The sequence below is a fragment of the Heptranchias perlo genome, chromosome 34 (assembly GCF_035084215.1).
Source record: "Heptranchias perlo isolate sHepPer1 chromosome 34, sHepPer1.hap1, whole genome shotgun sequence".
In the NCBI taxonomy this organism is placed as follows: Eukaryota; Metazoa; Chordata; class Chondrichthyes; order Hexanchiformes; family Hexanchidae; genus Heptranchias; species Heptranchias perlo.
The window spans coordinates 474,163-497,933 of NC_090358.1; the positions used below are offsets into that span (position 1 = coordinate 474,163).

The 23,771-nt window shown below is 49.4% G+C and overlaps 1 protein-coding gene across 1 annotated transcript; it reads left to right on the forward strand.

The window, feature by feature from the left end:
* Positions 1-800: 800 nt before the first annotated feature.
* Positions 801-21,542, forward strand: afg2b (AFG2 AAA ATPase homolog B; the record flags this gene model as incomplete). Its single annotated transcript, XM_067971125.1, is given in 11 exon segments — positions 801-1,070; positions 1,072-1,986; positions 1,989-2,213; positions 4,002-4,187; positions 5,100-5,258; positions 6,618-6,827; positions 7,326-7,559; positions 9,434-9,568; positions 12,325-12,447; positions 15,865-16,561; positions 19,007-21,542. Coding segments are annotated over 10 exon segments (2,622 nt in total), but the record flags the coding sequence as incomplete, so codon positions are not given.
* Positions 21,543-23,771: the final 2,229 nt, after the last annotated feature.

Genomic DNA, 23,771 nt, shown 5'->3' on the forward strand with positions numbered 1-23,771 from the left:
TCTCCAACCCCCCCCCCCCCAAATAAACCCCCTCCAACCCCCCCCCCCCCAAATAAACACCCCCTCCAACCCCCCCCCCCCCCAAATAAACCCCCCTCCAACCCCCCCCCCCCAAATAAACCCCCCTCCAACCCCCCCCCCCCCAAATAAACCCCCCTCCAACCCCCCCCCCCAACCCCCCCCCCCAAATAAACCCCCTCCAAACCCCCCCTCCAATCACAAACCGGATGTGACGAGTCTCCGATAAACAAAGATGGAGTTTAATCTTTTTTGCAGGAAAGGTTCCGGTTGAAGCAGGTTCCGCGTGGGTGGGACCGGGGGTCAGGGGTCAGGGGTCGGTTACTCGGCCCCGCACTGAGCAGCGCGCGTGAGGCCCGTCCGCGGGGTCAGAGGGGAAACATCCCAATAATCGTGGCTTTGTTGCCGGGGCCGGGGGCGAGCGGGGACCCGGGGCCTGGGCCGGGGGCGAGCGGGGACCCGGGGCCTGGGCCGGGGGTGAGCGGGGGGCCTGGGCCGGGGGTGAGCGGGGGGCCTGGGCCGGGGGTGAGCGGGGGGCCGGGGGGTGAGCGGGGGGCCGGGGGGTGAGCGGGGGGCCGGGGGCGAGCGGGGACCCGGGGCCGGGGGCGAGCGGGGACCCGGGGCCGGGGGCGAGCGGGGACCCCGGGGCCGGGGGCGAGCGGGGACCCGGGGCCGGGGGCGAGCGGGGACCCGGGGGCCGGGGGCGAGCGGGGACCCGGGGCCGGGGGCGAGCGGGGACCCGGGGCCGGGGGTGAGCGGGGACCCCGGGCCGGGGGTGAGCGGGGGGCCGGGATGTGTTGACTCTGCTCCCCCTCGATGCCGGGGACCGCGGGTCGCAGAGGTGCCGAGTGGGGGCCGGAGTTCTGGCCGCGCTCGGGTTGCGGGCCGGGTCCCCGCTCCAGGTGCGGGTCGCTGGCGGGATCTGCCTGTGTGCGGCCTGGCCGAGGGGGGACCGAGCGGGCGGGTTCCTGCAGCTCGACCCGACGGTCCGGACCCCGGGATTAACGGAGGAGCGGTGCCGCGGAGCGAGGCTGAGCCTCGGCCAATTAAAGCCCCGTTTCCTGCATTAAACTAAAGGCCGTGTATGTGAAAGTGGTTTTTGCAGATTGGGCGGCGGACGCGGCCCGGCCCCGGGCCCAGGCTCAGGCTCAGGCCCGGCCCCAGGCCCAGGCTCAGGCTCAGGCTCAGGCTCAGCCCCAGGCTCAGGCTCAGCCCCAGGCTCAGGCCCGGCCCCAGCCCCAGGCTCAGGCCCGGCCCCAGGCCCAGGCTCAGGCTCAGCCCCAGGCTCAGGCTCAGGCTCAGGCCCGGCCCCAGGCTCAGGCCCGGCCCCAGCCCCAGGCTCAGGCCCGGCCCCAGCCCCAGGCTCAGGCCCGGCCCCAGGCCCGGCCCCAGCCCCAGGCTCAGGCTCGGCCCCAGCCCCAGGCCCAGGCCCGGCCCCAGCCCCAGGCTCAGGCCCAGCCCCGGCCCCCCGCGGCCCGGCTCCCCGCGCTCGTCAGGCAGCTGCTCACGAATCTCTACGTCTCCGCGGGTTTTGTTGTCTCGGTGCCTTTCCCCGGCCCCGTGGTGCTGCTTGAAATTGAGCGCCTGGATCCGGGCCCGAGTGGCGCCGGCCTCCTGACCAGCAAAACCAGCGTCCGAGTGACGGAGGCCGTCGGCCTGCAGCGCTACAGGGCGAGGCGGGGCCGCGGTGCCGGCCGCCTGGGGGGCGTGGATCACCTCCTTTCCCCGTTGAGGGAGATTTTGAATTTGCCGTTCGGATATCCGGAGACCCTGAGCCGCTTGGGGCTGTCGTGCCCCCGGGGGGTGTTGCTGGTCGGGCCCCCGGGGGTGGGGAAGACGGCGCTGGTGCGCTCAGCTGCCCAGGAGGCCGGTTCGCTTGTGCTGGACGTTAGCGGGGCCGCGATTCACGGCTCTCGGCCCGGAGAAAGCGAGGCGAATCTGAGGAGAGTATTTGCGCGGGAGCGCGGGGACAGGCCGCGGGCGCGGGCGGAGCCTGCGTGCTCTTCATCGACGAAATTGACGCTCTTTGCCCGAAGAGAGATTCCGGGAACTCGGCTGAAACGCGCCTGGTCGCCCAGCTCCTCACTCTGATGGACGGACTGGGCGGCGAAAGGCAACTGGTGGTAATGGCGGCAACAAACAGACCCGAAGCCTTGGATCCCGCGTTAAGGAGGCCCGGCCGGTTTGACCGAGAGGTACATTTGGTTTAAGAATGAAAACCTGTCCAGGTATAGTGAGGAATTCCAGGTCAAACCGTGGATTCTTCCTTTTCCCTTTATATTTCCCCAGGTTATGGGCCGTGCACCACCTTCGCCCTCGGTCTCTGCCACTGGGAGTTGAGCTAAAGTGACCTTCCCTCCCATTTTCCCTCCCTTTTTATGGGAACCCTCCAGTCTCCACTTGGCTTTTCCCAGGTGGCAACAGAGACTGAGAAGGTCCATGCCCACCCTCCCGTGGCACTCTGCATTATTGCTGCCCGATCCTGCCCCTTGCTCGACCCTCGGAGCTTTACACAGCTCTCAATCCACGAGAAACCTACTGGATTCTTCACTGTTCAACCTGCACATTTCCCTCCAACTCCTCTCCTAACAAACATTTTTCCTCGTTATTCAAAGATACCTTTCTCAGTTCCACAAGTTGAATCCCTCCCTTTCCTCAGTGTCAGTGATCAAACATCCCCCCCCCACATTGAGCCCACATGCCCACCACTTGTAATCAGCCTTGGAGTAGTTGCCCAAAGAGAGGAGATTCCCAGAACTCCGCTGAAAACCGTCTGGCTCAGCTGCTGACTCTGACAGACAGACTGGTGGTGAAAGGCAATTGGTGGTAATCGACCAGTTGACAAACAACCCATGGGCCAATAATTAGTGTTGTGTTTTGGTAAAAGATGTGAGTCAGAGGATTTGTCCATCTCCAGTCTGGCGGATGTCTTAATGCCACAAGTTGAGGAATTTGTTTAAGGTCTAGCAGAGAAAATTTCAGGCAACAGGTACAAATAGCCAGGTTCCTAGTACCAGGGCTAATTATATGAAGATGAGCTCTCGGACTCACTGCCTGTATGAGATGGTATCGGTACCCGTTGCTGCTTTGTTTTGATTACATTTCTATGAAGCATCATAGGATGTTTTTCAGTGTTAAAGGGCTACATAAATGCAAGTTGTTTTTGCTTCTAATGGAACGTGTGTTTTAATGGAAATGTGGGACCCAGTGCTGATAGATAGTAGAGACTAGAATTAAACACCACAGTAGTTTGGGCTTTAATTAACCTGCCAGTGCTCAAAAAATGTGTCCTTTCAAAATAATCAGACATCAAAAAACATCCTCAATACAAATTTTAAAAAATAGAAAGAAAAAAACAGCAAATCCAGATCTGATATAGAAACAAAACCGGCTGGAAATTTGCAGCAAGTCCATAAACATTTATAAAAATAGGTTTGATCCTTCATCAGAACCATAAACCTGTTCAATAACCAGGTGAAGAGTAACCGTAAACCTGTTCAATAACCAGGTGAAGAGTGAGTAACCGTAAACCTGTTCAATAACCAGGTGAAGAGTAACCGTAAACCTGTTCAATAACCAGGTGAAGAGTGAGTAACCGTAAACCTGTTCAATAACCAGGTGAAGAGTAACCGTAAACCTGTTCAATAACCAGGTGAAGTGAGTTACCATAAACCTGTTCAATAACCAGGTGAAGAATAACCGTAAACCTGTTCAATAACCAGGTGAAGAGTGAGTTACCATAAACCTGCTACAATGTGGAAACGTTCAATGATCACTAGTTTGAGGCAGTAACAGTCTGAAGCTAAATGACATCAAAGACTTTGAGCACAAATTAATTGAGTCCCATTTGGCCCAATGTTGAAATGGTCACTTTCTCTGCTGCGCTGCCTCCATTCTCACCTTTTATACGATAAAATCCTAAAGAAACGTTTTTAAAATTGCCATGTGTTTTCCCTTCACCTGGTGTTGGGCTTTCTTTGCAGGTCACAGTCGGAGTCCCAATGCGCTCTCAGCGCCAGGCGATACTGGAAGTAGTCACAGCACAAATGCCCCTGGGTGACAGCGTTAACATTTCCTGGCTGGCAGAAGCAACAAGCGGCTATGTTGGAGCCGATCTCACTGCTCTGTGTCGAGAAGCTGCTCTCCAGGCCATGAGGCGCCACTCACAGGTACCATAATAATCCTCATCCTGTCTAGAAGCTGCCTAGGACCAGGGGTGGGTCAGGCATGAGCTTGCCGATGCATGCAGGTGACTCATGCACTGTGGTCCAACTCTCCCTCTGCCTCTATTCCCACTCCACCTAAAGACCATACTTGGCCCAATGAGACATTGCAGGACAGTAACTAGTGTATTGAAAAAGCCATGAGGCTGGGAGGGAGACTCTAATTGGTTCATGTCAGCGTTTACCCTCCAATCGCATTTACCCTCCCTGTTCCCATCTCCCTTCATCCTCCTAATCAGTCTTATCTACAATGCTGACCGTTTTATGCCTCAACCACTAACCCTGGAGATGAATTCCACAACTCTGTGTGGAGAGCTTCCTCCCGCCCTCTGTTCTAAATCTCGTACATTTAATTGTGTATTTATGGCCCCTCGTTCCAGACCATCAATTATTGGAAACACTCAGCAAGTCAGGCAGCCTCTGCACAGAGGGAAGGTCAGACAGGCTGCGAGCCCGTTCCTATAGACGCCTGGGACAGGGTCTGACCCACTTTCAGCAGGGGTCTCAAGCAGCCGGAATCCTGGATGATTTTTCCTGACCCTGGGAATAGTCAGGCTGACTGTAAACCTCCCTCTGCTGCTGGCTCAGACCAGCACTCGTCCTCCTGCTGCACCGTGTGGCGCGCCCGCGGCTCCCCTTCCCCGCGCGGCACGCCCGCCGCTCCCCTTCCCCGCGGCTCCCCTTCCCCGCGCGGCACGCCCGCCGCTCCCCTTCCCCGCGGCTCCCCTTCCCCGCGCGGCACCCCCGCCGCTCCTTTAGGCTGCTGTTATTTTGCTTTAACCAGACAACCTTTCAGAATTATTTTCCTATTTAAAATTCCTGTGAGCAGTTTATGAAATTCTGGTTGCTTTGAGGAAGGACTCGGTTGAGCAGCAAATCACCTTGTCGGACTTCTGTGAAGCGCTGAAGCTGGTGCAGCCTTCGTCCCTAAGAAGCAGCATTGGGCTCACTGACCTCCGACCCGTCCAATGGGAGCAGATTGGAGGCCTGGATGAAGTCAAATTGAAACTGAGACAGGTAATGGGGTCCGGCTCCCCCCGGGGTAATGGGGTCCGGCTCTCTCCCCCCCCCCCCCCCCCCCCCCCCCGGGTAATGGGGTCCGGCTCTCCCCCGGGGTAATGGGGTCCGGCTCTCCCCCCCACCCCCCCCCCCCCCCCCGGGTAATGGGGTCCGGCTCTCCCCCCCCCCCCCCCCCCCCCCGGGGTAATGGGGTCCGGCTCTCCCCCGGGGTAATGGGGTCCGGCTCTCCCCCCCCCCCCCCCCCCCCCCGGGTAATGGGGTCCGGCTCTCCCCGCCCCCCCCCCCCCCCCGGGGTAATGGGGTCCGGCTCTTCCCCCCCCTCCCACCCCCCCGGGGTAATGGGGTCCGGCTCCCCCCCCCCTCCCCGGGGTAATGGGGTCCAGCTCCCCCCCCCCCCAGGGTAATGGGGGGTGCTTTCTATGTTCAGCTGCACATGACCCCCCCCCCCCCCCCCCCCCATCTAATTGTCTGATGGGGTACCAGGCTACGTGGCAGCTTTTACTCATTTCCTGGTTTCATTCCCTGGAGAAAGGCCCCATTCCCTATCCTCCGGTTCCCTCTTTCTGTGTATGGGGAAATGATGAGTGGTCATTCAGTGCCACCTTCTACTGATCGAGCTGAGAACAGAACTCACTGCTTTGGGAATGATTGTTGAGAGTCTGAAATCAATGGGCAGTAAATCAGGGTTGTTCTGACCTGTGTTGGGGAGGAACAGGTTTCTCACTGTGAGGCAGGGACAGGACAGTCTACCCGTGGGACGATATGGAGCCAAGGTGGATGGATGGAGTTGGGATACAGATCAGCCGTAATCTCACTGAATGGTGGAACAGACTCGAGGGGCTGAATGGCCTCATCCTGTTCCTACTTTTTCCCAGATTTAGCTCCCAATTCAATATTTTTGCTGGGCAGCTGCAGACTTTGCTTTTGCCCAATCAGCCCCCTTCCCCAAGGTGGGTACATTTTATTTTTAATCACTACCCAATCTTTTATTTGCACAAAGACAGAGTATTAGAGCGATGAGCCCTCGGTCTGGAGGGGAAAGGGAATGTAGAGCATTGGGTGAGGCTCTGTGAACCTCAGGCATTTGGGAGAGTCATGAATTGATCAGGAAATGAGACTGAAGATTACGGGGATAAATTGCGATATCTGGGGGTTCAGAGTTCCTGGGACTGAGGGGGTGGTGTCTGTGGAAAGATCAGGACACTGCTGAATGGTGGAAGTCATTCACTTTGGGGGAGTAGGGTAAGATTTGGCAGATTAAGGAGCAGAGCGAGTTGAAGTCCTGTCAGACAAGCTGATCCGGAGCGCTGGGATTATATAGTTTGTAATTGTTGTTGGATTTCCCCCTCTCTGCAGAGTATCGAGTGGCCAATGAAGTTCCCCGAGGCGTTTGTGAGGATGGGTCTGGTGCACACCCGGGGGATTCTCCTGTATGGACCACCAGGCTGTGCCAAGACCACACTGGTGAAAGCTGCGGCCTCCAGCTGTCACTGCTCGTTCCTGTCGGTCAGTGGGGCCGATCTCTTCTCACCATTTGTCGGAGATTCTGAAAAGGCCTTGGCTCAGGTACATATTACAACTGCACCCGAACTCGAGTTCCTCAGCAGGGAGGGGACTTTACTGAACAATATAACACTGCTGTCTAAATATATATAATTAAATTGATAATCACTTCAATTACAGAGATAAGTCACCAGTCAAAGCTGCATGGTGACATAAGAGATCAGTCCCTCCCCATTATGTAAAGTCCTGTGGGCCAGATACACCCAACTCGCCCTGTGCATAACAACAATACCAAGAACTTCATGTAAAGACCTCACTTTAGTAAAGTTTTAACTCCGATTTTGCAGCAGTTTTCCGTGAGCTGAGGGATCAATGTTACACTTTTAATCCTCCAATAATTAGCATATGTAATTTATCAGCAAACTAGTCACGGGGCCACCAGAAACCAGGATGGTAAAATACTGAATGGTTGGAGCTTGTTGGTAAGGTTGTGACCCAATTCCCTGTCTCCACTCCACGTGACTCCCTTCCACTTCACTCTCTGATCTGTTTAAAATGCAGGTTTTTCGTCAAGCACGAGCAGCTGCCCCTTCAGTCCTTTTCCTGGACGAGATTGACTCCATTGTCGGATCACGATCACTAGACGCTATAAATGGACGCAGTGTTAGAGAGCGAGTCCTGTCTGTTCTGCTTAATGAGATGGATGGAATTGGACTGGCAGTGACTGAGAGGAGGGGCACGGGAAGGAAAATACCTGTGTGTGACGGCAAACAAGCAGAAGAACGGACAAAAAAGGTGAAAGATTAATATCGGCCAAGCTTGTGGCCTGAAAGTGGAAAGTACTCATTCTTATTGTGGCTAAAAGTTTTTGATCAAATGAATAAACTGATCCAGGCCAGCTCGACATAGCTGCACAAAAACTGTCCCTAATTTGGAATTAATGAGCAATGTCACTCATAGGGTGGGAAATGTCTCATTGGTGCTGTGGAGCTGCTTTACTTGGGTTGAACTTTAGGTGTGTCGCTGAGAGAGTGTCACAGTGTCACACTGCTTCAAACAAACCGTGAGTGTAGAAAGTCAATGGGTTCAGGACTGACAGCAGGAAGTGACCAACAGATGGAATGAGCTCAGGGTCAGGGAGTGTCAGCAAAAACCCTGGAATCATTTGAAGACCAGTTTAATGTTGTGGACGAGGGAAGACAAAGGGAGGGGAAGAGGAGGGACTGAGGGAGGAGGGGAGGCGGAGGGACAGACCGACGGAGGGAGGAGGGGAAGTGGAGGGACAGACCGACGGAGGGAGGAGGGGAAGTGGAGGGACAGACCGACGGAGGGAGGAGGGGAAGTGGAGGGACAGACCGACGGAGGGAGGAGGGGAAGTGGAGGGACAGACCGACGGAGGGAGGAGGGTAGGCGGAGGGACAGACCGACGGAGGGAGGAGGGGAAGTGGAGAGACGCTCCCCTCCTCCCTCCCTCATTCATATTTATCTTATGAGCGTGCCGAGGGAGCGTTAATCTCGATCTAGACCAGGATACTGGGAAGGTATAACAAAAGCTTCAGTCTGCATCCAACCTGTAGTGTACCTGCTGTGGGAGAACTTGATGTAAAAGGATCTCGACTTAAAATCCAGCCCATAATATATCTCACCCAGGGGCACTGGCATTGAGATGAACTGAGAACCATTTTCCATTCCCTGCCCCCAGCTTGAGCACAAAGTTTACCTGAAAGAAATGGGGAATCAAAAGATGGAAATGTTTCATTCTGAAAGGGTTATTCCATGTTTTGAAATAACTTCATTTAAACATCTTAAAAACTGACTCTTGTGCAAATTCCTAGAGATATGACAGAGAATCAATAAAGTCCATGGGACTGCACTGAGGCTTAATTCAGTGTTCTAAAAATAATTTACTTTTAATTGTAATTTTATTGCATAGTTTTACAGCAGAATTTGCTTCTGCTTTTCCCAAAGGTTTAGGACAATTGATTGATTGGGGTTGTTGAGTTTGAAGTGTGAAACCTGCTCACAGTTAACACCACCTCAGTTAACTTTTAGCAATTGTTCTTTCTGCCAACTCTTTTACTTTGAAGTTGAACTAGGCTTATTTAATGATCAAACTGATTATTCCTGATCAGGTGATTCAAATATTAACCATTTCTAATGTAAATAGATGAACCGTAGACTCCCAGCTAGCTGGCACTGGGTTTGCTGTTGACACCGACAGCAATAACCTCAATTTTGATGTATTAAATTTCATCTGCAAACTTGCAAATATTAATATCTCCAAAGAGGCTGCTCCGACACCAAGTAATCTACCAACACAATTCACTTCTGAGTATTGGTGACAGCTTCAAGCCAGGAACCAGCTGAGAGATAATCGGAACTGAAATAGAACTGAATCGGGGAGCTTTGTGTGTTGGTTACCCTCTGACAGAAATAGCTACAATTAACTAAAGCAATGTTTAATCCGTGTTACTCTGTCTATCTAAAGTCATGTAAAAATATAGTAATTTTCTTCTGTTGATGTGTGACCCAGCCCTGCAGAATCAGCTATCTCTAGAATCTACTTTAACTTTTAATCATTAACATTTCAACAGAAGATTCACAAAAATGCTGTTTGTTTTATCAATTTGAGGATAATTGAACATTGTGTTTTTTCCTTTGTTGTTTAGTTGGAATTCCAGGAGGTTTGTAACAAAGTTGTGATTGTGGTCGCTGCCACCAATCGGCCAGACCTGTTGGATGAAGCCTTGCTACGACCTGGGAGATTTGACCAAATAATCTTTGTTCCATCTCCAGATAAAGAGGCAAGTATGTGTTTGAGCTGTTAGTGCCAGACATCTTTCATGGTGCATCTTACATAGGAACGTAGGAACACGAGGAGGCCATTCAGCCCTTCAAGCCTGTTCCGTCATTCAGTGAGATCATGGCTGATCTGTACCCTAACTCCATCCACCGTCTTGGCTCCATATCCCTTAATACCTGTGGCTAGCAAAAATCTATTGATCTCAGATTTAAAATGATTAATTGAGCATCTACTGCTCTTTGTGGGAGAGAGTTCCACACTTCTACAGTCTTTTCCAGAAAAAGCAGCAAGCCTGAGGATTGGGAACAGTTTAGAATTCAGCAAAGGAGAACAAAGAGATTGATTAAGAGGGGAAAATAGAGTATGAGAGTAAACTAGCAGGGAACATAAAAACTGACTGTAAAAGCTTCTATAAATATGTCAAGAGAAAAAGATTAGTGAAGACAAATGTAGGTCCCTTACAGTCAGAAATGGGGGAAATTATAATGGGGAACAAAGAAATGGCAGAACAATTAAACACATACTTTGGTTCTGTCTTCACAAAGGAGAACACAAATAACCTGCCAGAAATGTTAGGGAACCAAGGGTCTAGTGAGAGGGAGGAACTGAAGGAAATCAGTATTAGTAAGAAAATAGTGCTAGGGAAATTAATAGGGCTAAAGGCTGACAAATCCCCAGGGCCTGATAATCTACATCCCAGAGTACTAAAGGAAGTGGCCCTGGAAATAGTGGATGCATTGGTGATCATCTTCCAAAATTCTATAGACTCTGGAACAGTTCCTACAGATTGGAGGGTGGCAAATGTAACCCCACTATTTAAAAAAGGAGGGAGAGAAAAAACAGGGAATTACAGACCAGTTAGCCTAACATCAGTAGTGGGGAAAATGCTCGAGTCTATTATAAAAGATGTGCTAACAGAACACTTGGAAGGCATTAATGGGATTGGACAAAGTCAGCATGGGTTTATGAAAGGGAAATAATGCTTAACAAATCTACTGGAGTTTTTTGAGGATGTAACTAGTAGAATAGATGGGGGAGAACCAGTGGATGTGGTGTATTTGGATTTTCAGAAGGCTTTTGATAAGGTCCCACACAAGAGGTTAGTGTGCAAAATTAAAGCACATGGGATTGGGGGGAATATACTGGCATGGATTGAGAATTGGTTGACAGACAGGAAACAGAGAGTAGGAATAAACGGGTCTTTTTCTGGGTGGCAGGCAGTGACTAGTGGGGTACCGCAGGGATCAGTGCTTGGGCCCCAGCTATTCACAATATATATCAATGATTTGGATGAGGGAACCAAATGTAACATTTCCAAGTTTGCAGACGACACAAAGCTGGGGTGGAATGTGAGCTGTGAGGAGGATGCAAAGAGGCTCCAATGTGATTTAGACAAGTTGGGTGAGTGGGCAAGAACATGGCAGATGCAGTATAACATGGATAAATGTGAGGTTATCCACTTTGGTTGTAAAAACAGAAAGACAGATTGTTATCTGAATGGTGATAGATTGGGAAAAGGGGAGGTGCAACGAGACCTGGGTGTCCTTGTACACCAGTCGCTGAAAGCGAGCATTCAGGTGCAGCAAGCAGTTAGGAAGGCGAATGGTATGTTGGCCTTCATTGCAAGAGGATTTGAGTACAGGAGCAGGGATGTCTTACTGCAGTTATACAGGGCCTTGGTGAGACCACATCTGGAGTATTGTGTGCAGTTTTGGTCTCCTTATCTGAGGAAGGATGTCCTTGCCATGGAGGGAGTGCAACAAAGGTTTACCAGACTGATTCCTGGGATGGCAGGACTGACGTATGAGGAGAGATTGGGTCGACTAGGCCTATATTCACTAGAGTTTAGAAGAATGAGAGATGATCTCATTGAAACATATCAAATTCTAACAGGACGAGACAGACTCGATGCAGGGAGGATGTTCCCGATGGCTGGGGAGTCCAGAACCAGGGGTCACAGTCTCAGGATACGGGGTATGCCATTTAGAACCGAGATGAGAGATTTCTTCACTCAGAGGGTGGTGAACCTGTGGAATTCTCTACCACAGAAGGCAGTGGAGGCCAAGTCATTGGATGTATTCAAGAAGGAGATAGATATATTTCTTAATGCTAAAGGGATCAAGGGATATGGGGAAAAAGTGGGAACAGGGGACTGAGTTAGATGATCAGCCATGATCATTTTGAATGGCGGAGCAGGTTCGAAGGGCCGAATGGCCTACTCTTGCTCCTATTTTCTATGTTTGTGTGAAGAAGTGTTTCCTGACTTCTCTCCTGAATGGCCTGGCTCTGATTTTAAGGTTATGTCCCCTTGTCTCCACCAGTGGGAAAATGTTTCTCTCTATCCATCCTATCAATTACTTTCGAAATCCTAACAACCTCAGTCTTGTTGTTGAGATGTGCTACTAGTGTCCTAGTGTATGTTAAGCCCGACTTCACTGTAGTCGGAGAGGTTTCATTGTTTTTTTAAAGTTGTATTTATGTCATCATTACAAACCTGTGTAAAGATGCTTAAAGAAAGAAAGAACTTGCATTTATATAGCCCCTTTCACGTCCTCAGAACGTCCCAAAGCACTTTACAGCCAAGTGAAGTCACCGTTGTAATGTGGGAAATGTGGCAGTCAATTTGTGCACAGCAAACTCCCACAAACAGCAATGAAATAATGACCAGATAACCTTTTTTAGTGATCTTGCCAGGACAGTGTGCAATTTGTGTTATTTGAAAAGGCCTGCTCACTAACCAGCATTTATTGCATATAGGTGAGACTTTCCATACTGGAAATCTGCACTTCCAAAACTCCATTGGATGATGTGTCCCTGGAGGAGCTGGCGGAGAAAACCGCAGGGTTTACTGGAGCGGATTTACGGAATTTATGCAAAGAGGTGAGTTTGTGTATTGTGGGGGCTTGGGATTCACGTGTTTGCACTGGGAGTTGGGCACAAGGCTGTGGTGGTTCACTCCCTGTCGGGCACAGGGCTGTGGTTCACTCCCTGTCATTGTGTAGGGGAAGAGGCTAAAACTGAAAACTGAACATTACGTTTAGAAAGGGGAGGACAACAACAGTTTTGGGGTTTCACTGAATAATGAAACATGGATTAATTGATGCCGCTATTGAGAGTGCTGATCCAGGCCGCTGCCATACTGACCCTGTTTAACGGACAAAACGAGGAAGATTGAGTAAAGTCGGCATTGTCACAGCTTAGTGATTCCTATGAAGAAATATCTGAGTGTTTGCTGAGACACAAATTGTGCGAGGACCTAAACTGCTAAAAGGCTTTGTGTTTTACATGTACAGCTCCCCACGGTACAGGGGGTGAGGCAACTGATCGCTTACAATCTGCTCATGAGAAACAACCTGCATTAATATAGCACCTTTCACATCCTCAGGACTTTCCAAAGTATTTCACAGCCAATTAAGTATTTCAGAAGTCCACTAACAGTCTTGATGTGTGTCTAAAACAACAACAAAATACTGCCGATGCAGGAAATCTGAAATAAAAACAGAAAATGCTGGAAAAACTCAGCAGGTCAGGCAGCAGTAAATCCGCTCCAGTAAACCCTGCGGTTTTCTCTGCCAGCTCCTCCAGGGACACATCATCCTATGTGGAGAAATGAAAGGTCATGGACCTGAAACATTAACTCTGTTTCTCTCTCCACGGATGCTGTCTGACCTGCTGAGCGTTTCCAGCTTTTCCTGTTGATGTCTATCTGTCTAAAGTTGACTGTTGTAGGAAACTTCCAATCTTTTTTTTGATCAAATGTGGCTCTTGGGGATTCGGACACTGCCAGCTTTTGCTCCCAGTATTGGGTGGTACAGCGCATGCCCAAGGCAGGGTAAAGCTCCCAGGATTCTGTTGTCAGTGGCCCTGAACCCTGAACTCTAACTTGTCTGTAGGGAGCTGGCACTTGGAGTGATTGACAGGCACTGAGGGGCAGCAGCCACTCCGAATAGCCTGCAGGTGGCAGCGCTGAGCCGTCTACTTCTGCGCAGTGATCCTGATCTTTCTCACTGACGTTTCAGGTAATGTCGTCGGTCAGCTCCGAGTGCCTGTCTCTGGCACCATGACTACAGACTTCAGGATAACAATCTACTTGACCTCTGATTTATTATCTCTTGCCGTTGGCCGATGTATTAATGAGGTCCGTCTGTTGCCAGCTGTAAATATTTTTTTTCTGCACCAATCATGTGTCATACTTTCCACAGATTCATTACAGGGACAAAAAGATTCCTCCGGTTGTTTGTCGGTCTGTGGTCGGTCGGTGGTCTCTACTCCCCAACTATAGAATCCTCCACTACTCCCAGCCTCCTAGTGACCTTACCCTCCTCTCACCCCCCAGGGTGTTCCCTTGTTCCCAGTGCCACGATGTTACTCTAGATCAAACTCCTCCAAGTCTCAGTTACTCTCTACCTCACACTTATCCAACACCGAGTGTCTTTTGGACGGTTCCAGTAACTTGGGGCTCGGGCCCCTGTGAGCCCAGTCCTTCTCTTGCCCCTGTGGATGGTCACTCACCTCTCTCGCTACACTCTCCCTGTAACCCGCCTCTTGGTGATCACATTCAGAACACCCTCTCCCTCTCCGATGCTGCAGAGAGTGGCCAATCACTGCTTGAGCACAGAGATCCTCTGCTAAAGGGACGTTATTCTCTGACATGGTGTAAATGCCCCCCACAGGCAGAGGGTCCCTGCACTGCCCGTTGTGACCCACATATCACACTCCACACATCCTGGGGGTCCTGCTGTCCCATCCTCTGTGTCTGATGTAAATATGTAGGAAGTGTCTGCCTGAACAGCCACTGGCATCAAACTCCCCTCACTCACTGCCCAATGACAGACCGGGACTGAGAGGCCTCCACTCTTCCTGTGACTATTTTATTTTCTCCTGCCAATTTTTTTTGTTATTCATTCATGGGATGTGGGCATCACTGGCAAGGCCAGCATTTATTGCCCATCCAGAATTGCCCTTGAGAAGGTGGTTCTCCCACAGTGCTGTTAGGGAGTTCCAGGATTTTGACCCAGTGACAATGAAGGAACGGCGATATGTTTCCAAGTCGGGATGGTGTGTGACTTGGAGGGGAACGTGCAGGTACCTGCTGCCCTTGTCCTTCTAGGTGATAGAGGTCACTGTTTTGGGAGGTGCTGTCAAAGAAGCCTTGACGAGTTGCTGCAGTGCATCCTGTGGATGGTGCACACTGCAGCCACTGTGCGCCGGTGGTGAAGGGAGTGAATGTTTAAGGTGGTGGATGGGGTGCCAATCAAGCGGGCTGCTTTGTCCTGGATGGTGTTGAGCTTCTTGTGTTGTTGGAGCTGCACTCATCCAGGCAAGTGGAGAATATTCCATCACACTCCTGACTTGTGCCTTGTAGATGGTGGAAAGGCTTTGTGGAGTCAGGAGGTGAGTCACTCGCCACAGAATACCCAGCCTCTGACCTGCTCTTGTAGCCACAGTATTTATATGGCTGATCTGATTAAGTTTCTGGTCAATGGTGACCCCCAGGATGTTGATGGTGGGGGAATTCGGCGATGGTAATGCCGTTGAATGTCAAGGGGAGGTGGTTAGACTCTCTCTTGTTGGAGATGGTCATTGCCTGGCACTTGTCTGGCACAAATGTTACTTGCCACTTATCAGCCCAAGCCTGGATGTTGTCCAGGTCTTGCTGTATGTGGGCACGGACTGCTTCATTATCTGAGGGGTTGTGAATGGAACTGAACATTGTGCAATCATCAGCGAACATCCCCATTTCTGACCTTATGATGGAGGGAAGGTCATTGATGAAGCAGCTGAAGATGGTTGGGCCGAGGACACTGCCCTGAGGAACTCCTGCAGCAATGTCCTGGGGCTGAGATGATTGGCCTCCAACAACCACTACCATCTTCCTTTGTGCTAGGTATGACTCCAGCCACTGGAGAGTTTTCCCATTGACTTCAATTTTACTAGGGCTCCTTGGTGCCACACTCGGTCAAATGCTGCCCTGATGTCAAGGGCAGTCACTCTTACCTCACCTCTGGAATTCAGCTCTTTTTGTCCATGTTTGGACCAAGGCTGTAATGTGGTCTGGAGCCGAGTGGTCCTGGCAGAACCCAAACTGAGTATTGGTGAGTAAGTGCCGCTTGATAGCACTGTCGATGACACCTTCCATTACTTTGCTGATGATTGAGAGTAGACTGGGGCAGTAATTGGCCGGATTGTATTTGTCCTGCTTTTTGTGGACAGGACATACCTGGGCAATTTTCCCCATTGTCGGGTGTTGTCGCTGTACTGGAACAGTATTGAACTGATTCTTTTTGTCCCCCACAGGCTGCCTTATTGGCCCTACAAGAACATGGACTTGAAGCTTGCGCTGTGAAACACAGTCACTTTCTCCGATCTCTCCAGAATCTAAAACCCTCCTTATCGGACCAGCAGTTGGATTTCTACCATACGTATTCTCAACAAGGGGACCGTGAAGGGATTAACGAGTGACCCTTACTGACCCGCGGGGCGGCGTGACCCTTACTGACCAGGTCAAAGGGCCTCGACCGACCAGCAGTTTGGCTCCAGACCGGAAAATCAAAACTGGCTACAAATTTATTATAAAGTTACATTTTGTATAAACACAATCCTTTATACCTTCAGTTAAAAGTCAGACTTTGAAAAGTTAGAAAACTCAGTCATAAATTGAAATGTGAATATTAAATATCTGATGAATAATTACCTGCAGCACCAAGATGATCCATATTATAACAGAGAGACAGACAGTTAATTCTGTTGCCAACCTGACGTGATTATTTATTTAGTATAAAGTTAGAGGTGGTGTGATTATTGAAAGCAGCAATCTCTCTGCATTGGGTGGATCCTGAATGAGGAGAGGTCGAAGATCGTTCCACGGCAGGACCGTCAGTACATCGATTGCCTGATGGTGTGAACTGACCGCTTTACAAGTGGCGACTGGGATGCAGAGTTACACCAAGATGGAAAAGGGAGAGTGAAGTCTAGAGGCGATGGAGTTTCACAGGTGTGTGTCCTTTCTGTCTGGTTACATTGCTTTGTGCACAGTTTACATTTATAAAACACCTTAGCATAGCAAAGTGTCCCAAGGCATTTTACAATTCAACATCAGACTCAACCCATGGAGAGAGGAGTTAGGGGAAGTGGCTGTAGGTTTGAAGTGGTGGGTTTTAAGGCCGCTTTTGAAGGTGAGGAGAGAATCCAAAAGTCGTCTTTAGGCATATAAATAGTAAACAGGTAGTAAGAGGAGGGGTGGGTCCGAGTAGGGACCAAAAAAAAATACACGCATGGAGGCAGAGGGCATGGCAGAGGTGCTAAATGAGTACTTTGCATCTGTCTTTACCAAGGAAGAAGATGCTGCCAAAGTCACAGTAAAAGAGGAGGCAGTTGAGATACTGGATGGGCTAAAAATTGATAAAGGGGAGGTACTGGAAAGGCTAGCTGTACTTAAAGTAGATAAGTCACCCGGTCCGGATGGGATGCATCCTAAGTTGCTGAGGGAAGTAAAGGAGGAAATTGCGGAGGTACTGGCCATAATCTTCCAAACATCCTTAGATATGGGGGTGGTGCCAGAGGGCTGGAGAATTGCAAATGTTACACCCTTGTTCAAAAAAGGGTGTAAGGATAAACCCAGCAACTACAGGCCAGTTAGTTTAACCTCAGTGGTGGGAAAGCTTTTAGAAACAATATTCTGGGACAAAATTAACAGTCACTTGGACAAGTGTGGATTAATAAGGGAAAGCCAGCTTAGATTTGTTAAAGGCAAATTGTGTTTAACTAACTTGATGGAGTTAGATGGAGTAACAGAGAGGGTAGATGAGGGCAATGCAGTTGATGTGTATATGGACTTTCAAAAGGCATTTGATAATAGGCTTGTCAATAAAATTGAAGCCCACAGAATAAAAGGGGCAGTGGCAGCATGGATACAAAATTGGCTAAGTGACAGGAAACATAGGGTAGTGGTGAACGGTTGTTTTTCAGACTGGAGGAATGTATGCAGGGGAGTTCCCCATGGGTCAGTGCTGGGACCACTGCTTTTCTTAATATATATTAATAACTTGGACTTGGGTGTACAGGGCACAATTTCAAAATTTGCAGATGAGACAAAACTTGGAAGTGTAGTGAACAGTGAGGGGGATAGTGTTAGATTTCAAGAGGATATAGACAGGCTGGTGGAATGGGCGGACACGTGGCAGATGAAATTTAACACTGAGAAGTGTGAGGTGTGCAGGAACAGAGAGACCTGGGGGTATATGTACACAGGTCGTTGAAAGTAGCAGGTTGAGAAAGCGGTTAAAAAAGCATATGGGATCCTGGGCTTTATAAATAGAGGCATAGAGTACAAAAGCAAGGAAGTTATGATGAACCTTTTATAAAACACTGGTTCGGCCACAGCTGGAGAATTGTGTCCAATTCTGGACACCACACTTTAGGGAAAGATGTGAAGACCTTAGAGAGGGTGCAGAAAAGATTTACTAGAATGATTCCAGGGATGAGGGACTTTAGTTTTGTGGATAGACTGGAGAAGCTGAGATCGTTCTCCTTAGAGCAGAGAAGGTTGAGAGGAGATTTGATAGTAGTGTTCAAAATCATGAAGAGTTTAGACAAATAAATAAATAAAAACTGTTCCCATTGGTGGAAGGATCGTGAACCAGAGGACACAGATTTAAGGTGATTGACAAAAGAACCAAAGGTGACATGAAGAAAAACTTTTACACAGCGAGTGGTTATGATCTGGAATGCACTGCCCGAGGGGGTGGTGGAGGCAGATTCAATCATGACTTTCAAAAAGGAATTGGATAGGTACCTGAAGGAGAAAAATTTGCAGGACTGCGGGGAAGGAGTGGGGGAGTGGGACTAGCTGGATTGCTCTTACAGAGCCGGTGCAGGCTCGACGGGCCGAATGGCCTCCTGTGCTGTAATCATTTTATGATTGTCACAGGGAGAATTCCGGAATGTGCGGGTGAGGTAGCTGAAGGCTGTGCCACAATCATAGGGCAGAGGGAGCAGAGAGTTCTCAACCAAACAGTGCGGGAAGAGTGGGTTGCAGACCTGGAGGGGTTGAAGAGGCAGATTGGAGTTAGAACATGGAGAGACTTGAAGATTAAGATGGTGATTTTGAAGTCGACGCACTGAGGGACGGGGTGGGGCTAATGGAGGTCAATAGGGCAGGGGTGATGGGTCAATAGGGCAGGGTATGAGCGGCAAAGTTCAAATAACTCACCAGGTCTGCTAAGTTCGGAAACCCCACTCCTCGTTGTTTGAATTCTTCATGACATGACTCGAACCTTCGACTCCTCCAACTCTCAACTCCCCGGCCGCTTCCCATTGTTACCCCTTAAACAGCCCCCCCACCGACCACGTCGACTGCAGCAAGCCACTTGTTGCTGCGCAGGCCGATACACGGCAATGGTTGAAAGTCCTTTTACGAATGTCAGTTATTTTCTTGCAGGAAAGGACTGCCATAACAGGAGGAAGAGATCCTGCAAAGCAAAGGATGCCTCCCACAAACTCCTGACTCTTGCCTCTTTTGAAGATGTTCTGCTGGAAATCAGCAGGGAAAATACAGATGCAGTTGGCACTCTTGTCTTAGTGAGAATGTGGGAATTACATCAACAGTAAAACTTTGTGTGGGACATATGAACAGGAGGAGGCCATTCAGCCCCTCGAGCCAGTTCTGCCATTCAATGAGATCATGGCTGATCTGTATCTTAACTCCACTTTCCCGCCTTTTCCCCATATCCTTTGACTCCCTTGCTGATCAAAAATTTGTCTAACTCAGCCTTGAATTTATTCAATGACTCGGCCTCCACAGCTTTTTGGGGTAAAGAATTCCAAAGATTCACAACCCTCTGAGAGAAGAAATTCCTCCTCATTGCCATCTTAAACGGGCGACCCCTTATTCTGAGACTATGCCCCCTAGTTTTAGATTCCCCCATGAGGGGTAACATCCTCTCAGCATCTACCCTATCGAGTCCCCTCAGAATCTTGTATGTTTCAATAAGATCTCCTCTCATTCTTCTAAACTCCAATGAGTATAGACCCAACCTGTTCAATCTTTCCTCATAAGACAACCCTTCCATACCCGGAATCAACCTAGTGAACCTTCTCTGAACTGCCTCCAATGCAAGTATGTCCTTCTTTAAATAAGGGCACCAGAACTGTACGCAGTACTCCAGGTGTGGTCTCACCAGCACCCTGTACAGTTGTAGCATGACTTCCCTGCTTTTATACACCATTCCCCTAGAAATAAAGGCCAATATTCCGTTTGCCTTCCGGATTACCTGCTGCACCTGTGTGTTGACTTTTTGTGTTTCATGTATGAGGACACCCAGATCCCTCTACCACAGCATTTTGTAGTATTTCTCCATTCAAATAATATTTTGCTTTTTTATTTTTCCTCCCAAAGTGGATGACTTCACATTTTCCCACATTATATTCCATCTGCCAAATTTTTGCCCATTCGCTTAACCTGTCAATATCCCTTTGCAGACACTTTGTGTCCTCATCGCAACTGCTTATCCACCTATCTTTGTATCAGCAGCAAATTTGGCCACAAGACACTCTGTTCCTTCATCCAAGTCACTGATATATATTGTAAATAGTTGAGGCCCCAGCACTGAGCCCTGCGGCACCCCACTAGTTACAGATTGACATTTTGAAAATGACCCTTTTATCCCAACTCTTTGTTTTCTGTTAGTTAGCCAATCCTCTATCCATGCCAATATATTACCCCCAACACCATGAGCTCTTATCTTGTGCAGTAATCTTTTATGTGGCACCTTATCGAATGCCTTTTGGAAATCCAAATATACTGCATCCATTGGTTCCCCTTTATCCACCCTGCCCAGGTCCATGGAGAAAGTCACCTGATGTGGTTTTTGCCATTCAAGTTACATAATAAACTTTTTTTGTTGGTCTGACAATGACCTGGAGTTTGGGTTCAGGGAGTGGGATGAGCCACGCCCTCCTGAAGATGTACTGCCACTTTCTTACCCTGTAACGCACTAGCTCAGAAATATCCTGTGTAATTTAGATAGTAACTGAGGGGTGTGCATTGGTTGATATACAGAGCATAAAGGAGCAGGCAGCAAAGAGACCTGGCTCCATGGTTCCTCCTTTCTCTTCTGAAGAGGGCAGGAACTCTTTGGCCAACTTTTAAAACTGATGCTTTCTCAGCGAGAGATTGTTGGAGGCTTTGCACTGTGCAGCTCCGGCACATGGTCACTGGGGCAGAGAATTCCACCTCCCACTCTGAGGTTCTGATGCTCAGCATTGAAACTACAGTCCATCTTGGACTTGGTCACTCAGACCTGCTGCACTGGGACCTCCTCCCTGTAACCACAGGAATTGCATCCTGGAGCATCTCTGGGCTCTGCTGCCTTCTCCACCTTGGGCCTCTAGTTATGCTCCACTCGATTGTAGGAATGTTGAGTGTGGCCTGTAGCCCAGGTTGGGAGGGACAGGTCCCTGTGTGTCCTTCCCTCTGTACCTCTAGCAGCATCTTTATTTCCTTCTCATCCTCGTTCTCCAACTGAGAGATGCTGATTATTCCCAGGTTGCAATGGCGAGATTGTTTGCCAGAATGGCTTCACAGACCTGACTTGTAAACCTTCACACGTGAATAACAATCTGTAAAACCACTGCCTCTGGCCGAAACTCCCATTCCCAATAGTACATCAAAAATGGCCCCTTCGAACCTGTACTTTATGGGAATGTAGGAAGTGAAATAAATTATGCAAGTTTACATTGATGTCCTAACTGGCCTCATTATATTTATAGGAATGTATTTTTTGGAGAATTAAAATAAACGTCCCTGGATTATTAGCAGTACAACAGATACTGACACTTTGTGGTGATTCAGCAATGTGAAGTATTTTGCCAGTGAGAAACAAAATGATAAAATTACTGGATGTTAATTAGTTTCATAATGTAACAGAAATAAGAATTTCAACTGTTTGATTAAATAGATTTTAGGTCTAATCTGAGCTAACGGCAAACTTGTGTCTGTATCACTGTCTCTTTCTGTGTCTGGTGCCAAAGGAGCAGACTCTCCAGGGGAAAGGGGCTATTTACCCCACTGTACTGGGACATGATTTTCTAACCCATTCTTTATATCCACTTACATTTTCTTTGGTTAGTGTGTGAAACATATGGGCAGAAATTGTTTGCATAATAATGGAGGGCTCAGCAGAGCTCACCTTTGTTAGTGGCGTAATGGAGCAGCAAGTTCCAGCATTTGCACATGCTCAGTAAAATGCAGAAATCTGCAACTTGCTCCTTCTGGTTCGCCAGTGATGTGACAACATCGAATTAAAGGGATATCGCCAGCTGGAATCAGTGGAAACAAGGAACCAGCGCCAACTTGTTCATTTGCCCAGCCTGTAAAGTAACTAAGATTGCCACAAAACAGGTGTGCTTAAAAATACCAGGTCTAAACTAAGTCTTAATATCTGCCAAACAACTAAAGTTTATCTTTTAAAAATGTGTCCTTAGGCAGTCATTAAAAAAAATTTAAATTAAAAATTTTTTTTTTTACTTTTCCCTTCTGCCTCTTTAATTCAATTATTTCTTACCCTCTCTTTTTTCGCTGACTATAATTGTTTTTACAATGATTTAATGTTGTACCTTTTCATTTCCTCGATTTCATGTTGGAAGCCTGCAGAGACAGTTAACTCAGCTTGTCAAAAAAGCTGCAATCTGATCAGTTGGGGATGATCGATCCTCTCACTTTTCCCGTGGGTCTGAGCTAGACTGGAGCTAATGCTAGGCTCTTCTCCACTTCTTATTGGAGGAATGCCCACAGTAACGACCGTGCGCAGTAAGTTAGTGAGTTAGTATAAATCTAGAGCAGCGAAGACTGTTCACTGCTCTGAGCAATTTCTGCCCTGTATTTTACTGTTTTAAATGTTTTAAATCCTAAGTGAAATATTAGATGCGACGGGGCTAGTGGAGCAAGTCGCTCCAGGGAGAGAGGCAGCAACTTTCAAAACCTATGTAGAGACCCAGAAAGTAGATTCTGCCTTTGTCTCTGTCTAAGAACATAAGAAATCGGAGCAGGAGTCGGCCGTACGGCCCCTCGAGCCAGCTCCACCATCCAATCAGATCATGGCTGATCTTCTACCTCAACTCCATTTCCCCGTCCTATCCCCATACTCCTTGATTCCCTTAGTTTCCAAAATCTATCGATCTCAATCTTGAATATACTGAACAACTGAGCATCCACAGCCCTCTGGGGTAGAGAATTCCAGTTTCACAACCCTCTGAAGAAATTTTTCCTCATCTCAGTCCTTATTTTGAAACTATGACCCCTAGTCTGCTACGAGGAGGCGACCCTCCCACCACCTCCTTTTACTTTGGTGATGGTGAAATTGCCTCCCTGCAGCAGAATCCCCAGGCCGGAGGCACGGCAATCGCTGCGACCATTGCCGGTAATTGCTGAGATGCAGCAGGCACTCCTGCAAGAACAGCAGGTCGCTCTTGACCTTGGCCAGGTAGTCCAAGGTCGACACACATCGTGTAATGCATTTAACGCTACGCACGTTAATGGATGTGACTTTCAGACCCATTTTAACAACAGTTTAAAGTCTCACCCGACAGTCCGTTTGCTGTTTCCAGTTCTTAGCCATGTCCCTGCATCCAAATGATCTGTGCAAAGTGTTCCATCCTCCCTGAGCTGAGGTACGAGTCCTGTTCTGCCTCAGAGAGGGGGTCGTAGTTCTGCCTGGGTGACAGCGGCGGTGTGGTGTTGGGTGGAGAGCCTGTGCGATCCTCAATCGGCTGGGGCTCCTCGTTGTTGCTGCTCCCAGTTTCCCGGAGCCGGTCTTTGCTCTCTGCAGTGCTGCTCCCGGAGCCGCTGTGCGCCGGGCACTTTGCTGCTCCCGGAGCCGCTGTGCGCCGGGCACTTTGCTGCTCCCGGAGCCGCTGTGCGCCGGGCACTTTGCTGCTCCCGGAGCCGGTGTGCGCCGGGCACTTTGCTGCTCCCGGAGCCGCTGTGCGCCGGGCACTTTGCTGCTCCTGGAGCCGGTGTGCGCCGGGCACTTTGCTGCTCCTGGAGCCGGTGTGCGCCGGGCACTTTGCTGCTCCTGGAGCCGGTGTGCGCCGGGCACTTTGCTGCTCCCGGAGCCGCTGTGCGCCGGAGGCGTTGTCTCTTCCAGTGTTCTGGAGATGGGGGGTGTCGATCCCGTCGCTGTCGCCTTGGACTGTGGGTGTATTGT